This window comes from Stegostoma tigrinum, chromosome 17 (assembly GCF_030684315.1).
Source record: "Stegostoma tigrinum isolate sSteTig4 chromosome 17, sSteTig4.hap1, whole genome shotgun sequence".
Classification (NCBI taxonomy): Eukaryota; Metazoa; Chordata; class Chondrichthyes; order Orectolobiformes; family Stegostomatidae; genus Stegostoma; species Stegostoma tigrinum.
In genome coordinates, this window is record NC_081370.1 from 12,535,786 (window position 1) to 12,557,406 (window position 21,621).

Below are 21,621 nucleotides of genomic sequence, written 5' to 3' on the forward strand. Positions count from 1 at the left end.
CCTCGATGTTGTGCCGACCTGTCATACCGATCTAAAGCCCATCTAACCTACACTATTCCAAGTACGTCCATATGCTTGTCCAAGTTCTTTCTTTTAAGCTTATCGGAAAAGCTGTTATATGTTTGTTCTTGAGGTCACAGTACTAAAGGGTTAAAACCTTCTTTAAAACACATCGTGTTGCAGTTAGATAGAAATGAATTAAGAAATCAGGGGAACCATATCATCCTTCTCCTGTGTGGAATAGATTACACATACCTTCATTCAAATTTGCAGCCAATGTCACTTGGCTGCTCTTGGGATCTTTCCGTATACAAATTAGCTGCAGCATTTCCAACATAATAGCAGTGGCAACAGACCAAAGAGGTTTCAATAACTACAGAACACTTCAGCCCATTTTAAGGCTGTGCAAAGCACTAAGAGATACACATGTTCTGGTTTTGATTATCGTAAGAGACAGGTGACAAACTAGTCAGAATTTATATGAACTCCATTCATTATCTATTCTGTTAAATTCAGGTGATGAGAAACCTGATGCGCGGTCAGACTGAAACTACAGTGTGGAGGCATAGTAGAGGTAAACCATGTGAGTGGGAAATGTGATGTAATTGTCCCTCTGAAGGGAAGGCAGACGTGCACATATACACAAGCCTGTGTGCATGTTATGTATCATGCTTAACCTCCGCTCCTGCCACATCCAGTTTGCAATCCCACAAATCAGTTCATCGTAACTTTGTCACTCACCTCACAGAACAGAGCATCGTAAATCATCCACAGATCAAACAGTGACATGTTTGCAAAGGGAGTTCCAGTGTTTTTAGCGAGTGTCTTCAGGAAGTCCTGCATCAGCAACCAGTAAACAGAACACATCACATCAAAACATCCACATTAATGGGCACAAGAGTGGTGTTGATATTGGAGGGAGAGCACGAGCGAGTGAGAGAATCTCTGCGATAATCATCTTATAGTCCCATGGATCATCATTACTGCTCATCAGAGAAGGATCTCTACAATAGTCACTGTTGCAGTTCCAGAAGGACCATCTCCATGATAATCACAATAAACTTTCATTAATAGAGGGATTGAGTTCAAGAGCCATGAAGTTATGCTCCAGCTATACAAAAGCCTGGTTCGGCTACATCTGGAGTATTGTATCCAGTTCTGGTCACCTCATTACAGGAAAGATGTGGAAGTGTTGGAAAAGGTGCAGAGGAGATTTACCAGGATGTTGCCTGGAATGGAGGGAAGGTCTTATGAGGAAAGGTTGAGAGAGCTAGGGCTTTTCTCTTTACAATGACAAAGGATGAGAGGTGACTTGATACAGATGTACAAAATGATGAGAGGTACAGATACAGTGGACAGCCAGAGACATTTTCCTAGCGTGGAGGTAGCTTTTACGAGGGAACATAGTTTTAAAGTGAAAGGAGGTAGATATCAGGGAGACGTCAGAGATAGGTTCTTTACTCAGAAAGTGGTAGGGGCATGGAATGCATTGCCGGAGAGGGTAATGGAGTCGGCCATTTAAGCCGCTAGTAGATACACATGAGGATGATAGTATAAGGTAGCGGTAGAGGTTAGATAGACCTTAGGTTTCAGGTCAAAGTTTGGCACAACATGGTGGGCCAAGGGGCCTGTACTGTGCTGTACTGTTCTATGTTCTAACAGTTCCATCAGGAGATCTCTGCAATAACCAATATACAGTCCCAGAGGGAGGGTCTCTGTGATACTCACTGTTCATAGAATCCCTACAGGGTGAAAGCAGGCCATTCGAGCACACTGACCCTGTGAAAAACATCCTACCCAAACCCACCCCTTACTCTATCCCTATCCCCCCACATTCCCCATGGCTAATCCACCTCTGTGGGAGGAAACCAGAGCACCTTGGAGGAAAGCCATGCAGATATGGTAAGAATGTGCAAACTCACACAGACAATCACTCAAAAATTGAACTTGGATCCCAAGCACTGTAAAGCAGCAGCGCTAGCCACTGAATCACCATGCCACCCCACTGTTATGGTCTGTGATGGAGGATCTCTGCAGGAATCACCAATACACAGTCCCAGTGAAGGATCTCTGTGACATTCTCCTTTACAGTCCTGTCAGAGGGAGGGTCTCTCTGATACTCACTTATAATTCCAGAGGCAGGGTCTCTGGAAGTTATTACTCTTACTACCTGCTCAGAGGGTATGTTACATGCATAGAGTGAATGTCTCTGTGGTAATCACCATGGCATTCACGTAAGTAGAGTGTCTGCGACAATCACTGTTACAGTGTCCCCTGTTAGCGCTGCAGCCTCACAGGGCCAGGGACCTGGATTCGATTCCACCCTTGGGTGACTGTCTGTGTGGAGTTTGCAGATTCTTCCAGTGTCTAAGTGGGTTTCCTCCAGGTGCTCAGTTTTCATCCCACAGTCCAAAGATGTGTAGGTGAGGTGGATTAGCCATGGGAAATGCAGGGTTACAGGAACAGGGGTGATGGGTCTGGGTAGGATGCTCTTTGGAGGGGTGGTACATCCTTGATAGGCCAAATAGCATCTTTCTACACTAAAGGGATTGTGAGATTCTTTAAACCCAGAGGGGTTGTCACAGAGGGAATGACTCTGCAAAATCTGTTACAATCCCCTCAGAGGGAGAGTTAATGTGATAATCACCACGGCAGCCCCCAGAGGGGGGGGTGCCTCTGATTATCATCAAAGAAGAAAAACAGGAAGTACTGTAAATAATTAACACATTTAAGAGCATCTGCAGAAAGAGATGCAAGAGGTACAAGTCTTGAAAGTGTGAGTTAAGACAGAAGGAGGAATGAAGCACAGAAAAGAGGAGAGATATTCTGGGAGAGAGGGAGCATGTGACCAGGTGGTTGGTATTACAGAGATTAGACAGACACATCCACTATCTGTGCTTGACACTCACCTGGTTATCCTGCATGGTCTTCTTGTATTCCCAGCAATTCTTCGTCTCATTCTGCAACTGCTCAAAGCGAGGACAGTTTTTCAATGGGTACAGCAACAACTGAAATGATTCACATTGATTCAGTTCCTCCGTCAGGCTCAATATCTGACCTTTCCCTCCTATAGATGCAGTGCCAGGGTCATCAACCTCCCCCTCTTTGATCACAGGCCCAGGGACTCCCAACCCCAGGGTCCAGCTCACCACCCCCTTCTCACCCCCAGCCCTCCCTTGATAGGCTGCGTAGTGAGAGGGCCAACTCTCTATCCCCCCCTTCACCCCAGCCCTCTCCACAGGGACACCGTTGCCCTTCAGCCATGGAATATGGCATACTTGCCCTGTCATCTGTTGTTGGTACTGTATGCACAGGGATTGGCTGCCAATTAAGATTGGTAAGGAAGACCTGTTGTCCATGTGGAGGGTAGAGACCAGCCAAATCTGCCTCAGCACTCATCAGAGTCCGGTCAATATCTGTACTCCGAATGTAAATCTACAGCAGACAGAAAGCATTCTATTTATAGGAACATAAAAGAGCTTCTAAGCCCATCAAGGCTGTTCATTGTTGGTGTACTAACTAACCATTGCAACTCACCTTCTTACCCAATCCAAGTGGGATTTTTGCAGCTGAATGACACCTGATTATTTCCAGACCTGATTTATTTCTTCCAATTTACTGCCAAACCAAGAAATGTATTCCACAACTTCACTATAGTCAGATAGCAACACTTGACTCAGCCTCTTGTTCCTAAGGTCACAGACTTTTGCAGCATGGAGAGAGGCCATTCAGCCCATTGTGTCAGCATTGGTAATCAAGTACCTATGTACTTAATCCCAGTTTCCAACATTTAGCTCATCCTCTTGGATGCTATGATGCTTTAAGTAATTACCTAAAAAGCTCTTAAGTATTGCGAGGGTGCCTGTCCCTAACGCCCTTTCAGGAGAAGAATTTGTAACGTTTTCCAAAACGCAGAATTAGACTGACTGACACTTTCGTGAGTGGATTGCTCGATATGGATTCTTCGCACAGGAAAAATTACAACTGGTTAGCGTCCTCGCATGGAGATTTGCCAAAGTGACCAATAGACACCATTAAATGACAGTGTAATAACAGATGTTGGAGCCATTAAACACAAATTACCCGTGGAACACAAACAAGAAAAACTCATCATGTGCCCTCTCTGGCAATCAATGTTGAGTTGTGACCTCAGTTGACAGTGAATCGTTTAGCCCTCACTGAGCTCCTCACTCATTCAGTTGCTCACGTAACGTCGCACACACCCAGCCCCCTCATCGCTCATACTTCAAACACACCATCACTCAATCTGTCATCCTTTTTCTCCTCCACAAAACTCCTCACCTCTTGCCGGTCGTACGAGGAGTTGAGGAAATCTTTATAACGTTCTCGCAGAAACTGGCCCAGCTCATAGTGCTGCCTCATCCCAACCTACAAAAAAGCAGCAGGAATCCCTGGTCGTTACTGAAGGAGATCAGTCAACACCAGATGTTAGTTTACAATCACAAGGGTGGGATTCACACCTGCAACTTTCTCCATCTCCAGATTCAGTCTAGCACACTGAGGACCTGCTCCCTTCACAAGTCAGTGAAACCCAGAGTTGGGGATAAATACTAGGTCCCAAGGTTCCCTTGTGGGAACTGCAAAACAGAATTAGCCTCGGTGTCCTTGAGACAAAGCAAAGGAGGCCAGTTAGGGTTGTCCAGGCAGTGTTGTCTAGATATCGGGGGTTTGTCTTGTGCTAGGGTAAGGACTCCACCTCAAATGGTATATTAAACCCATGAGCTTCTCATGTCTAGAATCAGACTGGTGGCGAAATCGGTTTGGGGGGGGGGTGCGGCAGAGCACCGTTATCTTTGTGACTATATTCCCTATAAAATGTCAGCACCGTCAGAGGAGAAAGAGACACGGACATGAGCTATTGGGGTTCCCAGCTCAGTGTGGCACGTACCTGTCCACCCTAATATCAAACTGAAGACACTTTTATAGGAGCAAAGACAGAGAGCTCACCGATGTCAACTAATAGCTCAGTTAACTATATTGAGAACAGCAATAAACACATCATGCTGATACAGCATCGGTTAAACGCCCATGTGAGTTCCTCTGTACTGAGCCACCATACCACTACAAGTAGCATCCAGGTTCCCCTGATCAAACACACAACTTCAGTGATCAGCAACCCTGTCTCAGAGTAGATAGGAGAGACTGCAAGGGGAAGCGTGTGACAGAGACCACTGACCTGTGTAAGCTGTCCAAAGCCTTGCGGCCAATCCTTCGGTTTATATGGATCTGTTTTGAATGTATGGATTGGTGATCGGTCTCCATGGCGATACACCTGGGAATATAAAGAGCAGGTTACTCTGGCTGTGTTAAGAATTGAATTTTTTGGCAATTACTCTCAGAATCCAGGAAAAAAGAGCAAGGCGTGGGAAGAGAATGGAAAGAAGTTTGTAGGATCATAGAATCCTACAGTGTGGAGACGGGCCAATCGGCTCAAAAAGTCCACACCGCCCCTCCGATGGGCATACCACCCAGGCCAATCCCCTACTCTTTTCCCTTTAACCCTACATTTAGCATGGCTAATCCACTTAAATTACACATCCCTGAACACTAAGGGTAATTTAGCATGGCCAATCCACCTAACCTGCACATTTTTGGACTGTGGGAAGAAACCAGAGCACCCGGACGAAACCCACAGAGACGCAGGGAGAATGTGCAAACTCCACACAGTTTCCCAAGAGTGGAATTGAACCCGAGTCCCTGGCGCTATCAGGCAGCAGTGCTAACCACTGAGTCACCGTGCCACCTCTTGGTGGAAGCAGGGAGAAAGTGGGGGAACAAAAAAAAGAGAGATCTTCAGTCCTCCATATAATGAGTGGAGGAGGCTGCTTAGTTCTATATCTTAGGCAAGTAATCTCACAGATCATAGTCTAGGGTTGAGGAGGGACTGTAAGAGAAGCAGGAAGAGCAACTTTTCTTAGTGTGACATTATTACAAATTAAGAGGTGTATGTGTCCTGTTTAATTTTATGAAGAAAATTTGAGACAGGTACATTGTAGTCTGCTGCAAGCTAATAAAGTAAACAGTTTGAGGGGTCCTGGAGTCTTTTTTTTAATGTTAGAATATTAGAAGCAGCATAAATGGGTTAAGTCAGGCTCCCACAGAGCCAGGGTTTTAATTTAGCTTTCAGCAGTTGCTGAGGTTTTTGAAGCTAGTTGTGAAAGCTGCTATATCTTTTGCTCTGTTGCAGCTTGAAGCTTGGGTTCTCTTCCTGCGGCCGAAATTGCAAGTGAGACAATCTGTTTTACTGATATGGCCTTCGCAAAGGGTGTGTTTATGATAACTTATTATATTGGAGTAGTTGCTGTTTAGTATTTCAATTTTTCTGTTAAGCTTTTGAACCGGAGGCTTGTGACCAGTAGTGATCGGTGCTGGGTCCACTGCGTTTCGTCATTTTATACAAATCATTTGGTTGTGAAAATGGTTAGTAAGTTTGCAGATGACACCAAAGTTGGAGGTGCAATGGGTAGTGAAGATGGCTACTTCACGGTTCAACGAGATCTTGAACAGATGGGCCAAGGAGTGGCTGACGGAGTTTAATTTAGATAACTGTAAGGTAAGGCGAGTTAGGGCAGGATTTATAGGTTTAATGGTAGGATCCTTGGGAGTGTTGCCAAACAATAACACCTTCGGGTACAGGTTCATAGTTCCTTGAAAGTGGAGTCGCAGGTAGACAGGTGGTGAAGGTGACACTTGGCATGCTTACCTTTATTGGTCAGTGCATCGAGTATATGGGAAGTCATGTTGTGGCTGAAAGGAACATTGGTTAGGCCACTTTTGGAATACTGTGTTCAATTCTGGTCTCCCTGCTATAGGAAGGATGTTGTTAAACTTGAAAGGATTCGGAAAAGATTTACAACCATGTTACAATACAATACGTTATCCTTTTATTGTCATGTGTATTCTATTATAGGAGTACAGTGAAAAACTTTACACTGTCTGCCTTCTTATGGTGACAAAAATGTACAAGTACCTAGGCACAATTATTGGATTCAGCAGAGGAATAGAAGTAATTGCTTAATTACATAGTTGAAAATAAGTTTCAAAGATAGGAACATATTAAGGGGTTAACATTGCAGTGATCTCAGGTCAGGATTGTCCCCACACACCAGTCTCTGTCCAGGACTCGCTGCTTGCACACTGATCTGGGAGCTTCTTCTCCATGTTGCTCTCAGCTTGTGACCCACGTGCTACTCCATGGCTCACTGTTCACAGTGTTCTGGGGCTCACAGGCCGGGCCTGCAGGCCACTGAGCACAAGGCTACACTGCATCCTCTGGCCCACCTTGGGTCTCAACCCACTCACTCTGCAACTTCACAATCTGGGGTGTGGGAGTGGTGGTGATGGTTGGGGGTGGAGAAAGGGGGGAAAATAAAAGAGAAAAAAAGCAAAAGGAAAGGAGTTGAGCAGAGTAGCCCCGATCGGAATGTCTTTCTCTGCTGGGATTCCAGGATTTGAACTACAGGGAGAGGCCGAATAGGCTGGGGCTATTTTCCGTGGAGAGTCAGAGGCTGAGGGGTGACCTTACAGAGGTTTATAAAATCATGCAGGGCATAAATAGGGCGAGTAGCCAAGGTCTTTTTCCCAGGATAGAGGAGTCCAAAACTACAGGGCATAGGTTTAAGGTATGTAGTGTGTGTATGGAGTGAGCTGATCGAGGAGGTGAAGGATGGTACAATTACAACATTTAAAGGCATTCAGATAGGTATTTATGGCTGGGGGCGGGATTGTACCATCAAAGTCAAAAGGAAGGTCTAAGAATATGATGTGAAAGGATTCAGCCTCGGCGTAGAAGCCGAAGGTTTGGGCAGAGCAGGGCAGACTTGGTGTGGAAGCTGAGGGCAGGTCAAGGCAGGCTCAGGTGTGACAGCAGCGGGTTCAGGTGGGGCATAGCAGGCTCAGAATGAGAGCCGAAGGCAGGGGAAGGAGGGATGAGAGTCAGGATCGTTGAAGGGTTTGAGGGAGTTGATGGAAATGCACAGCCTGAGACACCAAAGGTTTTAAAATATTTTGTAATTAGTAACCATGCTACTGTTCAACTTTAAAATCTGTAGTTACCGTAAGTGCTTCATGGCCACTTCAAATATTGGTCACATTATTTGATGCATGCACGGAAACATGACCTTTCCCTTTGTTTATTTTCTACCACTGTAAAGACCATTGCAGTCATACCAAATCACCAGAGTGATCTGAAATAGTGCTCGTCAAACGGGACAAAGACCACACAACAGCAACAACCGATCACCTCACTGGATTATGTGCAAGCAAATGACTATGGCAAGGTGTCGCAAACTATTTTCCAATGTAACCTCATTTTAACTCATGACATTCTCCAGGGAAATTGGAGATATATTATAAACATTAGCCTCAGCAGCGGCACCCAGATCCTATGAATAAATGTATTAAAAAGAGAGGTTGGAAAACTAACATGACCCTGAACCAGCAAAATAAACAAAAACGTAGGAGCACGGTAGATTTGGTATATTAAAATTCGAGTCCTCTAGGCCAACATGTATAAATCATCAGATAAACATGAAAATTGCTGAAACCAAACAGTTGGTCAAAATTTTTTTGTCTTGAGAAGTGTTGTGATGTGTGCAAGAATGACAAAGAAGAGAGAACCAACATTTATAAAACTTGACTTTTAATTGGTTAGAAAGTATATTCAGATTGGTAGAGGCATTGCATGGTGAATGCAACAGTTAATGATTATCGACAGTTAACTGCTATGCTTCACAATTGTCCTGAGAAACAAACCAATAATCAGCTGTGACTGGTTTTGTTGAATTTAAAACAGGCACAGTGGATGTAGAAGTTCTGCCTGTCTGTAAGGCCGTATGTATGGACAAAACGTAGCTCCCAGCATGTGCAAATGCACGATATTGAGTGTCTGACTGATAATCTGAAAATGATCAGTGTGTGATGAATGACACTCTCAATTATCTAGCAAGTATTTTCTAACTTCAGAATTGCATTCATTATCAGACACACTGTTGCTCATTTTACAAGTGTGGGCTGACGAAGTACGGTCAGCACCTTGTTTGTTACAAACGGCTTAAGAGATTGTCCAACTCTTCTATATTTCCCTTTTTTTGCTGTGTCCCATTTCTAATGTTTGATACTTAACTCACATCCAATTCCCACACCCCTCACAACAATGTCCACTTCATCGAACTCCATTTGCAGCTGCCTACCTGACAGGCAGCCATTCAATCCAACTAGCTGTTGGTGAGGGAAAAGAAAGAGCATTTAAATCAATCCCTATTGTGAAGCTCTAGGAAAAGCAACCTTCCTAAGCAGCAAATCTCACAATTTGCCTCATATTGCAATCAATGTCATGCTTCTATGGCATTCTTGGGAGAAGTACTGAGATGAGTTGCTTCCTAATTTCCACAGAGGCAGTAGTTCATCGAGGGAACAAGAAAACTACTTTCCATCACTAATAACAGACCCCTCTCCACATATGATCAACTCTGTAATGAGCTGTGATTATGTCACACACCAAACAGTCCATTCGCCTATCTCAAAGTAAGATCATGAAAAAGCAAATGGGACCAATTAGTTCCATCCAATTGTGAGTAGATTGTACTGCAGACACAGTAGGCAGCCAGGTCCAGATTTGTATAAGTTTTTTCTCAATGTAACCCCATTTTAACTCATTACATTCTCCATGGCTCTGAATGACAGCTCTGCCCCAATTCGTTACTGGTAGAAAATCCTCTCTGTTCTTTCTCTGTCATTTCCTCAGCCTGGCAGAGAACGTCCACTCAAATTGTGCAGCCCAGATGCTGGTCTGCACAGTCAATGGGAGGTGCATAAAAGGATGGGAGAGGTTGGATCTGAGATTGGAGAAGCAGTGAGGGCAGGAAAGACAGAACCTTATTTTGGAGGAGCAGCTCTATTATTCAGAGACATGCGAGTGTTCCAATCACTGCTCTAATGCCAGCTTTCACTCTCAGCAACGGTCAGTTATGATCTGTGCTTTAAAAAGCCCACAGGAAAAACACATCAAGACCAGAATCAGCAGTTCCAACTCAACAACTGACAGTTCCCTTTCTTGCTCACAACTGAAATTTTGAAAGAAACTTGCCACATGATAGATTTCTGAACCTCAATGTCAGGGGTAAGAAAGAAACTGTACAGGAGAGGCTGAGTCACGGTCAGGGGTTAGTGAGAGACTGTGAAGCAAGTGCTGGCCAGTGAAAGTGGACAATGATGCTCTTCTTGTGGATAGGCTTATAATGTAACACAATGTATTTCTGTTTCCCACTTTTCAACGTGATAAAGCAGCGGTCCTCTTTATAAGCACTCCAAGTACTAAAATAATATCCATCAGCTGTACGTCTTGACGTGATTACCATACCATTAAAAAATTTCTCTTCATCTAAACTTGATCAAGTGAAAAGGATGATTTTCCATATTTCATAAAGCCTATTATAACAGAAGGTGATCTTCTCTGAGGAACTTCAGTAATTGCTTCAGGAAAGCATTCATTTTTGTAAGCTGATCTGATCAGTGGTGACTTACATGAAGCCATTTCACCTTCAGAGCTCTCCATTCTCTTCAATCTTTCTTTACTAGCAGCTAAACCTTGAATCTTTTTCCAGTCTCGCACTCTGTCCACTCAATACTATCAAATTTTCTCAAATCTCTTTGTGTAGGATTTCCTTCTGAACATTCGATGACTCATTTCTTTAGGTGTTTCAAAAGTTCTTATCGAAACATTTCAGCTTGCAAAAATTACAGTTTTTGAAGATTGCATGTTAGGATATGCAAGGATATGCTAGATAAGAACTGATTTGTTTTGTGGGATTGCAAGCAGACCTACAAGCCTTTTTTTGAGTTAATTAGTATCACCTCTTCATTCTACCCCTTCAATTTTCTGCTCTTCTCATATTCAACTATGTTTTGGAAGTTACCACTAAATTTGAATTTGCTGTCCATTCAGGCAGTACAATTCAGATCACAACAAGTTACTGTGTGAAAATAAAATCCCTTGCAAATTCTAAATGGCTATAATTGGATTCAATTTAGGGCCACAGCAGTGCTGATATTGAACACAGGTACAAAAAGCCCTGTATCAAGATATGAAAACAACATTCTGAAATATCCAGAACAATTCTCATTTCACCACTCCACCACTCATCCTGCTTCCAGTTAAGGCTAGCCATGGCCTTATCGCAAGGCTCATATCAAGGGGTTTTACAGATTCCAGCCCTTCAATGTCCTGTACTGACTCAGACGGCAATTTTCCACATTAAGCCTTCACGGCAGAAGTCTCAAGCTCTCGTAGGTTGCTCAGCATGTCTTGAAGCCTACAATACATAATCAAGAACAACTCTGCAATGAAAGAAGAGCAATTTGTGAAATGAGCAGAGAATGTCTTTTGCCAGATCAATCATCTTCCAGGTGTTGATGTTTATCTTGGCATGCACTCTTTCTGGGCCATTCCCATGACAGAATCCTACATCATGGAATTGTACCAGATAAATCTCAACAAAAACCAGTGCAGCTCTCTCCAGTCTTCTGCCCATGACAGACACCAAGGCAACCTGCACTGGGGATGAAATGTAAAAAATAGAAGCAGTGGCCATTCAGCCCTTCAAGCCTGGCCCACCATCTATATGATCACAGTTGATCATCCAACCAGGTACTCGGTTCCCACTGTCTCCCATCTCATTTGATCCCTTTAGCCCAAAGGAAAAAAGCCATTCAGGCCAGCAAGTCCACACTGACCATCTGAAGAGCATCCCTCCAAGACCCAGTGCCCCCATACTATCTCTGCAACTGTACATTGAATATGGCTAATCCACCTACCCGACACATCTCTGGACACTATGGGCAATTTAGTTAGGTCAATCCACATAGCCTGCACATCTTTGGACTGTGGGAAGAAACTGGAGCACCCAAAAGAAAGCTACAAAGACGCAGGGAGAATGTGTAAACTCTCCACACCCCAGGCTGGAATCAAACCCAGGTGCCTGTTGCTGTGAGGCAGCAGTGCTAACTACTGTCCATGAATGCCACTCCAAAGGGACTGAAAAATACTGAATGTTTTGACCTCAATCACTTTCTGTGATACAGAATTCCAAAGGCTCACCACTCTGTGGGTGAAGGAATTTCTCCTCATCTCAGTCCCAGGTAACCTACCCCACATCCTTAGACTCTGACCCCTGGTTCTGGACTCTACAGCCATTTGAATAGCCTTCCTGCATTTACCCTGATGGTCATGAAACATAGAACAGTACAGCATGAGAACAAGCCCTTTGGCCCACCATATTTGCATTATCAATGCTGCTATTGTGACAAGTCTAGGACTTTGAGATATATTTTGTCCTCCCTTTTTAAATGAAGGAAAGGTTGAGACAGAGGCGAAGAACAGTCTACTCAAAGCCAATAAAGCGGACAGCTTGTGAAGCCTTGGGTTTTGGTGGTGTGGTCCACACATGATTCTAAAATAATCCCATCTGCCAGCACATGGCCCTCTATTCTCTGCTTGTCAGGAGACAATTCAAATGCCTCTTAAATGTTGCTATTAGAACACAGAACATAGAACAATACAGCGCAGAACAGGCCCTTTGGCCCTCGATGTTGTGCCGACCTGTGAACTAATCTAAGCCCATCCCACTACACTACCTCATCATCATCCATATGCTTATCCAAGGACTGTTTAAATGCCCCTAATGTGGCTGAGTTAACTACATTGGCAGGCTGGGCATTCCATGCCCTTACCATTCTCAGAATAAAGAACCTGCCTCTGACATCTGTCTTAAACCTATCACAGCTCAATTTGCAGCTATGCCCCCTCGTACAAGCCAACATCATCCTCCTAGGAAAAAAGACTCTCACTGTCCACCTAGCTAATCCTCTGACCATTTTGTATGTCTCTATTACATCCCCTCCTAGCCTTCTTCTCTCCAAGGAGAACAGACCCAAGTCGCTCAGCCTTTCTTCATAAGCCTTCACTCCAGACCAGGCAACATCCTGGTAAATCTCCTTTGCACCTTTTCCAATACTTCCACATCCTTCCTGTAATGCACTGTACGCAATATTCCAAGAGAGACTACACTAGCGTTTTGTACAGTTGCAGCATGACATCACGGCTCCGGAACTCAATCCCTCTACCAATAAAACCTAACACACCATATGCCTTCTTAACAGCACTATCAACCTGGGTGGCAACTTTCAGGGATCTATGTACATGGACACCAAGATCCCACTGCACATCCACACTACCAAGAATCTTTCCATTGACCCAGTATTCTGCCTTCCTATTATTCTTCCCAAAGTGAATCACCTCACATTTATCCGCATTGAACTCCATTTGCCACCTTTCAGCCCAATTCTGCAGTTTATCCAAGTCTCCCTGCAACATTCTTCTGCACTGTCTACCACTCCACCAACTTTAGTGTCATCTGCAAACTTACTAACCCATCCACCTATGCCTGCGTCCAAGTCATTTATAAAAATGACAAACAGTAGTCCCAAAACAGATCCTTGTGGCACACCACTAGTAACTGGACTGCAGGCTGAATATTCTCCATCAACCACCACTCATTGCCTTCTTACAGAAAGCCAATTTCTAATCCAAACTGCTAAATCACCCTCAATCCCATGCCTCCGCATTTTGTCCAATAGCCTACCATGTGGAACCTTATCAAGGCTTTACTGAAGTCCATGTACACTACATCAACTGCCCTACCCTCATCCACATGCTTGGTCACCTTCTCAAAAAGCTCAATGAGGTTTTTTAGACACGATCTGCCCTTGATGAATCCATGTTGACTATCTCCAATCAAATTGTTGCTTGCTATGTAATTATAAATCCTATCTCTTATAGTCCTTTCCAAAACTTTTCCTTCAGACGTAAGGCTCACTGGTCGATAATCTATAAGGTCATCTCTACTGCCCTTGAACAAGGGCACAACATTTGCAATCCTCCAGTCCTCTGGTACTAAACCTGTAGACAATAGTATCTGCTTATACCAACTCTCATAGCTGCACATTCCAAGCACCAACAACCCACTGTGTAAAGAATTTGCCACGCAGATTTTTAAACATTCCACTCTCACCTTAATCATATGCCCTCAGTATTCAACATATCCACCATGGGAAATAGGCTTCAACTCAATTGTGGAAGCACATCAGTGCAAAAGATAAGGTTGAAGCATTTGCAGCGATCTTTAGCCAGAAGTGCCAAGTGGTTTATCCATCTCAGCCTCCTCCAGTGGTCCCGAGCATTACAGATACTAGTCTTCAGCCAGTTTGATTCACTCCATGTGACATCAAAAAACGGTTGGAGACACTGGATGCAGCAAGGTCGACGGGCCCTGACAACATTCTGGCAATAGTACTGAAGACTTGTGCTCCAAAACTTACTGCTCCCTTAGCGAGGATGTTCCAGTATGGTTACAACACTGGAATCTATACGGCAATATAGAAATTTGCCCAGATAAGTCCTGTACATAAAAAGCAGAATAAATCCAACCCAACCAATTATCAAACAATCAATCAATCTACTCTCAACCATCTGTAAAGTGACGAAGGAGTCATCAACAGTGCCACCAAGCAGCCTCTGCTCAGTGATGCCCAGTTTGGGTTGTGTCAGGGCCACACAGCTCCTGACCTCATTACAGCCTTGTGTCAAACATGGACAAAAGAGCTGAATTCCACAGGTGAGGTGAGAGTGACAGCCCTTAACATCAAGTCTGCATTCGACCGTGTGTGGCATTAAGGAGCCACACTCATTAGAAACCCACACAGACACCAGGAGATACCCAATGGGTATCGGGGGCAAACACTCCAGAGATTGGAGTCATACCTGACACATAGGAAGATGGTACTGGTTGCTGGAGGTCAATCATCCCAGTTCTAGGATGTCTCTGCAGGAGGTCCTCAGGGTAGTGTCTTAAGCCCAACCATCTTCAGCTGCTTCATCAATGACATAACCGCCATCATAAGGTCAGAAGTGGGGATGTTTGCTGATGATTGCACAATGTTCAGCACTATTCATGACTCCTCAGAAACTGAAACAATCTGTGTTCAAATGCAACAAGATCTGGACAATATCCAGCCTTGTGCTAACAAGTGGCAAGTGACATTCGCACCAAACAAATGCCAGGTTATGACCATCACCAATAAGAGACAATCTAACTATCACCCCTTGATATTCAATGGTGTTACCATCACTGATTCCCCCACTATCAATATCCTGGGGGTTGTCATTGACCAGGAACTCAACTGGACTCACCACATAAACACAGTGGCTACAAGAACAGGCCAGAAACTAGGAATACTGTGGTCAGTAACTCACGTCCTGACTCCTCAAAGCCTGTCCACCATCTACAAGGCACAAGTGAGGAGTGTGATGGAATACTCCTCATTTGCCTCGATGAATGCAGCCCCAACAACACACAAGAAGCTTGACACCATCCAGGACAGAGCAACCCACTTAATTGGCATTGCATCCACTCCCTCCACCAAAACTCAGCAGCAACATGTACTATCTACAAGATGCCCTGCAGAAATTCAAAGATCCTCAGGCAGCACCTTCCAAAGCCACAACCATTCCATCTAGAAGGACACCACCACCAAGTTCCCCTACAAGCCACTCACCATACTGAGTTGGAAATATATTGCCATTCCTTCACTGTCACCGAGTCAAAATCCTGGAATTCCCTCCCTAATAGCATTGTGGGTCAACCCACAGCAGGACGACTGCAGCAGTTCAAGGCAGCAGCTCACCAACACTTTCTCAAGGGCAACTAGGGATGGGCAAGAAATGCTGGCCAGCCAGATCCCACAAATGAAAGGGAAAACAAACCATCCAGCCTTTTCATATCTCTCATAATTGTATACACTTCTTTAAAGGTCAACACCTCCCTTACCCCCTGACAAACCTCTGAGACTCAAGCAAAACTATTACAAGTTTATCCAAACTCTCCTTACAGATAGTACACTCCAATCCAGGCAACATACTGGTAAACTTTTTCTGCACCCTCTTCAAAGCCTCCAAATCCTTACTATAGTGTGGCAACCAGAGCTATGCACAATATTCCAAATGTGGCCTGACCAAGGTCTTATCGTTGCAGAATGACTTGGCAACTTTTATACTCAATGCCCTGACAGATGAGGCAAGTATGGCATATACCTTTTTTGCCACCTTATCAACTAGAGTTGCAACTTTCAGGAAGCTATGGACTTGCAACCACATATCCTTCCATATATCAATGCCCCTGAGGGTCTTGCCATTTCCTGTAAAAATTTCCTCTTGCATTTGACCTCCCAAAATACATCACCTCACATTTGTCCGGATTAAACTCTATCTGTCATTCTTCTGCCCAATTTTCCAACTGATCTGTAGCCTGCTGCATCCTTTGATACCCTTCCTCACTATGCATAAGGACTTCAATTTTCATGTTATCTGTAAACTCACCATTCATACGACTGACATTTTCATCCGAATGATTTTTATAAGTATTTCAAAAACAGAGGGCTCTGCACTGATCCTTGGGGAACATTACTGGTGACGGACATGCAGTCAGAAAAACATCCCTCCACAACTACCTGTCTTCTATGACCAAACCAATTTTGTATCCAACTTGCCAACTCACTATGGATTCTTTGCAAGTTGATCTTCTGGGCAAGCCTATTATGATGGACCCTGTCAGTTGCATTAGCAAAGTTCATGGAGGTCCTCTACATTCAATTATCTTTGTCACTCACTCAAAAAACTCAATCAAGTTTGACAGACAAGATCTTCCCTGCATAAAACCATGCTGTGTGCCCCTATTAAGTCCATTCTTTCCAAATGCAAGTAAATCATGTCCTTAAGAATCCTCATGAATAATCTCCCTACCACTGGCATAAGGTTTAGTGGCCTGTAATTTCCTGGATTATTCCCTCTGCCGTATGTTTCTGCCATATATTTCAGTCCATAAAGCAAACAAATAGAGAAAACAAGACGGGAACATACTCTGTTTCATTCTTTGCTCTTGATGGCTGGTCTCCACTTACTGAGATAACACATAACACTATTGTCTCTCGACCAACTACCCTGTGGGACAGCCAGCCTCTCTCCCTCTCTCTCTGAAATTTCACTATCATCTTCCAGACTGAACCTCTGCCACCCCACCCCTACACTGTGAACTGATCACACTTCCCCAAATCTCTGACCAACCACCCTCCCGTACGATTGCGTTCCCCACCATCCTTATGTTACCCTGCCAATTCCTTTCCTCAAGGGAAGTGCCAGAGGACTGGAGGATGGCTAAGGTGGTGCCACTGTTCAAGAAAGGCAGTAGAGATAAACCAGGAAATTACTGACCAGTGAGGATCACGTCAGTGGTTGGGAAACTTTTGCAGGAAATTAAGGAGAGAATTAATATCCACTTGAAAAAAATATGGGTTAGTCAGGGAATGTCAGCATGGCTTTTTTCAGGGGGAAGTCAGAGCGCTGGGGAGTGTTGCCAAACATAGGGACTTAGGGGTAGGTAGTTCTATGAAAGCAGAGCTGCAGATAGGCAGGGTGGTAAAGACAATTTGGTACGCTAGCCTTCATTGGTCAATGCATTAAGTACAGGGATTGGGATGTCACATTCTGGCTGTACAGGACATGGGCAGTCCGCTTTTAGAATACTGTATTCAATTCTGAGATGCTGCTATCGGGAAGATGTTGTTAAACTTGAAAAGGCTCAGAAAAGATTTACAAGGACGTCGTCCAGTTTGGAGGGTTTGAGTCATATGGAGAGCTGAAAAGGCTGGGGCTATTTTCCGTGGAGTATCCGAGACTGTGGGATGACCTTAGAAGTTTATAAAATCATGAAGGGCATGGATAGGGTGAATTGCCGAGGTCTTGTTCCCAGGATAGGGAAGTGCAAAGCTAGAGGGTATATGTTTAAGGTGAAAGGGAAAAGATTTAAAAAGGGCCAGAGGTGCAATCTTTTCACAGAGGGTGGCGTGTGCATGGAACAAGCTGCCAGAGGAAGTGCTGGAGGTTGGTATTATTACAACATTTAAAAAGTATCTGGATGGGTACATAATACAAAAAGTTTAGAGGGAATGGAGCAAATATTGGTAAATGGATAAATTAGTTTAGGATAGCTGGTCAGCATGGATGATTTGTACCAAAGGGTGTGTTTCCATACGGTACACCTGTATGACTATGCCTAACAAAACTGTTAGAATTTTTTGAAAATGAGGGAACTTAATAAAGCATTTAGAAGAGCAAAACAGGGGCATGATAAAGGACTTGCAACAAGAATTGGGGAAAATTTTGTGATACTTTGTAAATACCTTGAAGAGTTTAAGCATGAAAAGAGTAGGGACCAAGAGAACAACCTGTGTGTGAAGCTGCAGGATATTAGAATGGTGTTGAATGAATACTTCTCTTCCGTCTTCACTCTGGAAAAGGAGAACATATGTATGGAATTCAGGAAAAGGGAACTGTGAGGAGCTTGTATGGCTTGCTACAGAAAATTGAGAGGTATTGGAGGCTCCATCGAGCTTAAAAAAACAGACAAAACCCCTGGCCTGAATGAATTGCACCACAGGCTGCTGTGGGAGGCGAGACAGGAAATCGCAGGGGCTCCGAAACAGACGTTTAATTCCTCTACAGGGGGGAAGTGCCTGGGGACTGCAGGACAGTTAATGTGTTCCCATTTTTTTTAAAAGAGGGGTGGAACAGCCAGGAAATTATAAACCAGAAAATCTCACATCAGAGTTAGGGAAACTATTGGAGAAAACGCTGAAGGAGCAATTTAATACCTACTTGGAAAGGCATGGGATAATTAGGGATAGTCTGCTTGACTTTGGAGAGGAAGGTCATGCCTAACAAACATGTTATATTGTTTTAGGAATATGAGGAAAGTTCAGTCGATGTATTTTATACGGATTTTAACAAAGCTTTTGACAAGGTCCTACACAGAGAACGTTAAAATCAAATGGAGTTGAGGTAAACATTGAGAGATGTATCAGAAACTGGCTTAGTAATAGGACACAAAGGGTAGCAGTAGAAGGTTGTTTGAGTGACTGCAGGCCAGTATTCAATGATGATGTGGAGGTGCCATTGTTGGACTGGGGTGGACGAAGCTAGGTGCAAAAGGCAATGCTTTCAAATGAATCTGTTGGACCATAACCTGGTGTCATGTGATTTTTGACTGTGCCCGACGGTATACCACAAGGATCAGTACTGGGACCCGTAATGTTTGTTATATACATAAATGATATAGCTGAAAATGTGAAGGGAAGGTTAAGCAAACTTGCCAACAATGCCAAGATTGGTACAGTGATTAATAGTGAAGAAGATGGTTGTAGGTCACAGGATGATATACATGGGTTGGTCAGAGATAGTACAAACTGCAAATGCTGGAGAACCTGAGAATAACAAGGTGTAGAGCTGGATGAACACAGCAGGCCAAGCAGCAGAGGAGCAGGAAAGCTGACATTTCAGGCCTAGACCCTTCTTCAGAAAAAATAAGATGCTGCCTGGCCTGCTGTGTTCATCCAGCTCCACACCTTGTTATCTCAGATGGGTTGGTCAGATGGGTGGACCAGTGGCATATGGCACTTAACCCTGATAATTGCACTGTGATGCCCTCTGGAAAAAGAAACAATATGAGGGAGTATTTAATGAATGACAGGACACTGGAACAGAGGGAGCTGGGATTCACAGATCCCTGAAGTCGGCAGAGCAAGTGAATAGGATACTTAAGGCGGCATATAGAACACTTGCTTTCATCAGTCGTGGCATTGAGTACAAGAGCAAGGACATAACACTGTAGTCGTACAGAGCAGGAATACTGTGTGCACTTCTGGTCACCTCACTACAGGAAGGATGTGTTAGCACTGGAGGGGATACAATTAAAATTCACCAGGATGTTAACTGAATGGAGCAACTGAAATGTTAGGAAAGAACAGATAGGCTTGGATTGTTTTCTTTAGAGCAGGAAAGACTGACAGTGGACTTGATTAAGGTGTATAAGATTCTGAGGGGTATGGACAGGGAACAGCAGTTACCCTCAGTTGAATGAACAATCACAAGATCCTCCCACCCAGGTTATACTTTCTTTCATCCTCTTCCGTCGGGCAGAAAATAAAGAAGTTTAAATACACATACGAGCAGATTTAAGAACAGCCCGTTCCTCGGTGTTATCAGATTTTTTAATGGATCTCTAATGTTAATATTGATCTCTCACTATACCTTCTAAGTAGCTGTAACATTGTATCCCGCACTACGTTCTGTTATCCTAATGCATTTGGACTGTACAATCTGCCTGTAAAGTATGTATGACAACACTTTACACTGTAGCTCAGTATATGTGACAATAATAAATCAAACCAAATCAAAAAATCAAAGAGGGCATAATTTTAGGACTGGAGATTTAGAGGGGATTGCACAAAGCTCTAGCTCCCCCAACTCAGACAGGGTAGTGGGAATCTGGAAGGTACAGCCTGTGCAAGGTAGTGGAGGATGAAAACTTTACAACCTTAAAAAAAATTTGAATAAGCATTTGAAAATATCGTAACATTCAAAGATATGGGACAACTGCAGGAAATTGAGATTAGCACACCTTTAGAGGTAGTTATTGTCAGTGCAGACATGATGGGCCGAAGGGCCTTTTCTGCACTGTATGACTAATCCTTCAGGCTAATGTTCTCCTTGACTTTTTCTCTCTTTTGCTCTCCACAGTCCAAAATACACATACTTTTTGGCACTCTTTACTAATCAAACACTGTGGATGTTAGAATTTACACCCTTTGACTTCTAGTCGCTCCCCAAATGATATCCAATTCTCCTAAGCATCTCTCAGCAGCAGTCTTATATGAAATACACAATCCCTCAGAAAAGCCACCATTGGCTAGTTGGGTCCCTGCTGTTCCACATTCATTTCTAATTAGAGAGGACAACACCGCAGACCAAACATGCCTACTTTCACAGATACAACATATTGTGAAGAGTGACTCGTTGTATTCTTTGCAGTCAATTCCCCTAATTTCCTAACCGTAGGGAGGCCTGAAGCTGAGCACACAGCTTGTAAAAGGATCAGTTAACTCCAGGAGATAAAGACATACAGGAAGTAAGCTCTAAAAATTGATGCAGTGTTTGTGGTTTTTATGTACAGCTGGCATATTGTGTCCTCAACGTACACAGTGAACAAGTAGTGCTGGAACCAGGGGATTGAGGGGTGAAGCCAGGATGGTGGGAGTGATTCAAGGGTGCAGCTGGGATAGGGGCAGCATTGAGAGGGTTCAGCAAGGACAGTAGGAAGGAATGATGGAGAGAAGCTGGTTGTTTAGCTGCTGGGTCTGTGGGAGGGCATTTTGAACACTGCACTTCACACACAAGCCGAAGAAAAGAAGTGAAAGAAAATGTGTCGGCAAGGACCAAAACTTGATGGACGAGGTGGAAGTCAAGTTGAAAGCATGCATTCAGAGGTGACACAAAGTGAGTGGTCACAAGCTCCCAGACAAGACACATGAGTTGTCAACATTTGACTCTCGATATGGAAGTATGAAACAAAAACTGCAAAGGCAGTTTGTGTTTGAAAAACAAGTGTCTGCAGTTACTTCAGCTTGTAAACACTGGGGTGAGCAATGATTTCT

The 21,621-nt window shown here is 43.8% G+C and overlaps 1 protein-coding gene across 6 annotated transcripts in view; it reads right to left on the reverse strand.

Moving 5' to 3' along the window:
* LOC125459272 (prostatic acid phosphatase-like) overlaps window positions 1–21,621 on the reverse strand; it is a 59,474-nt gene that overhangs the window by 28,876 nt on the left and 8,977 nt on the right. For 2 of the 6 annotated variants that reach the window (XM_059651970.1, XM_059651973.1), the window contains exons 2-6: window positions 5,198–5,293; window positions 4,303–4,389; window positions 3,283–3,435; window positions 2,910–3,008; window positions 742–837 (exon numbers count right to left, since the gene is read on the reverse strand). In XM_059651970.1, coding sequence (XP_059507953.1) covers window positions 742–837; window positions 2,910–3,008; window positions 3,283–3,435; window positions 4,303–4,389; window positions 5,198–5,293 — 531 coding nt within the window. The remainder of the gene's footprint in view (window positions 1–741; window positions 838–2,909; window positions 3,009–3,282; window positions 3,436–4,302; window positions 4,390–5,197; window positions 5,294–21,621) is intronic. The other 4 variants (XM_059651971.1, XM_059651972.1, XM_059651975.1 and 1 more) reach the window with 4 other exon arrangements.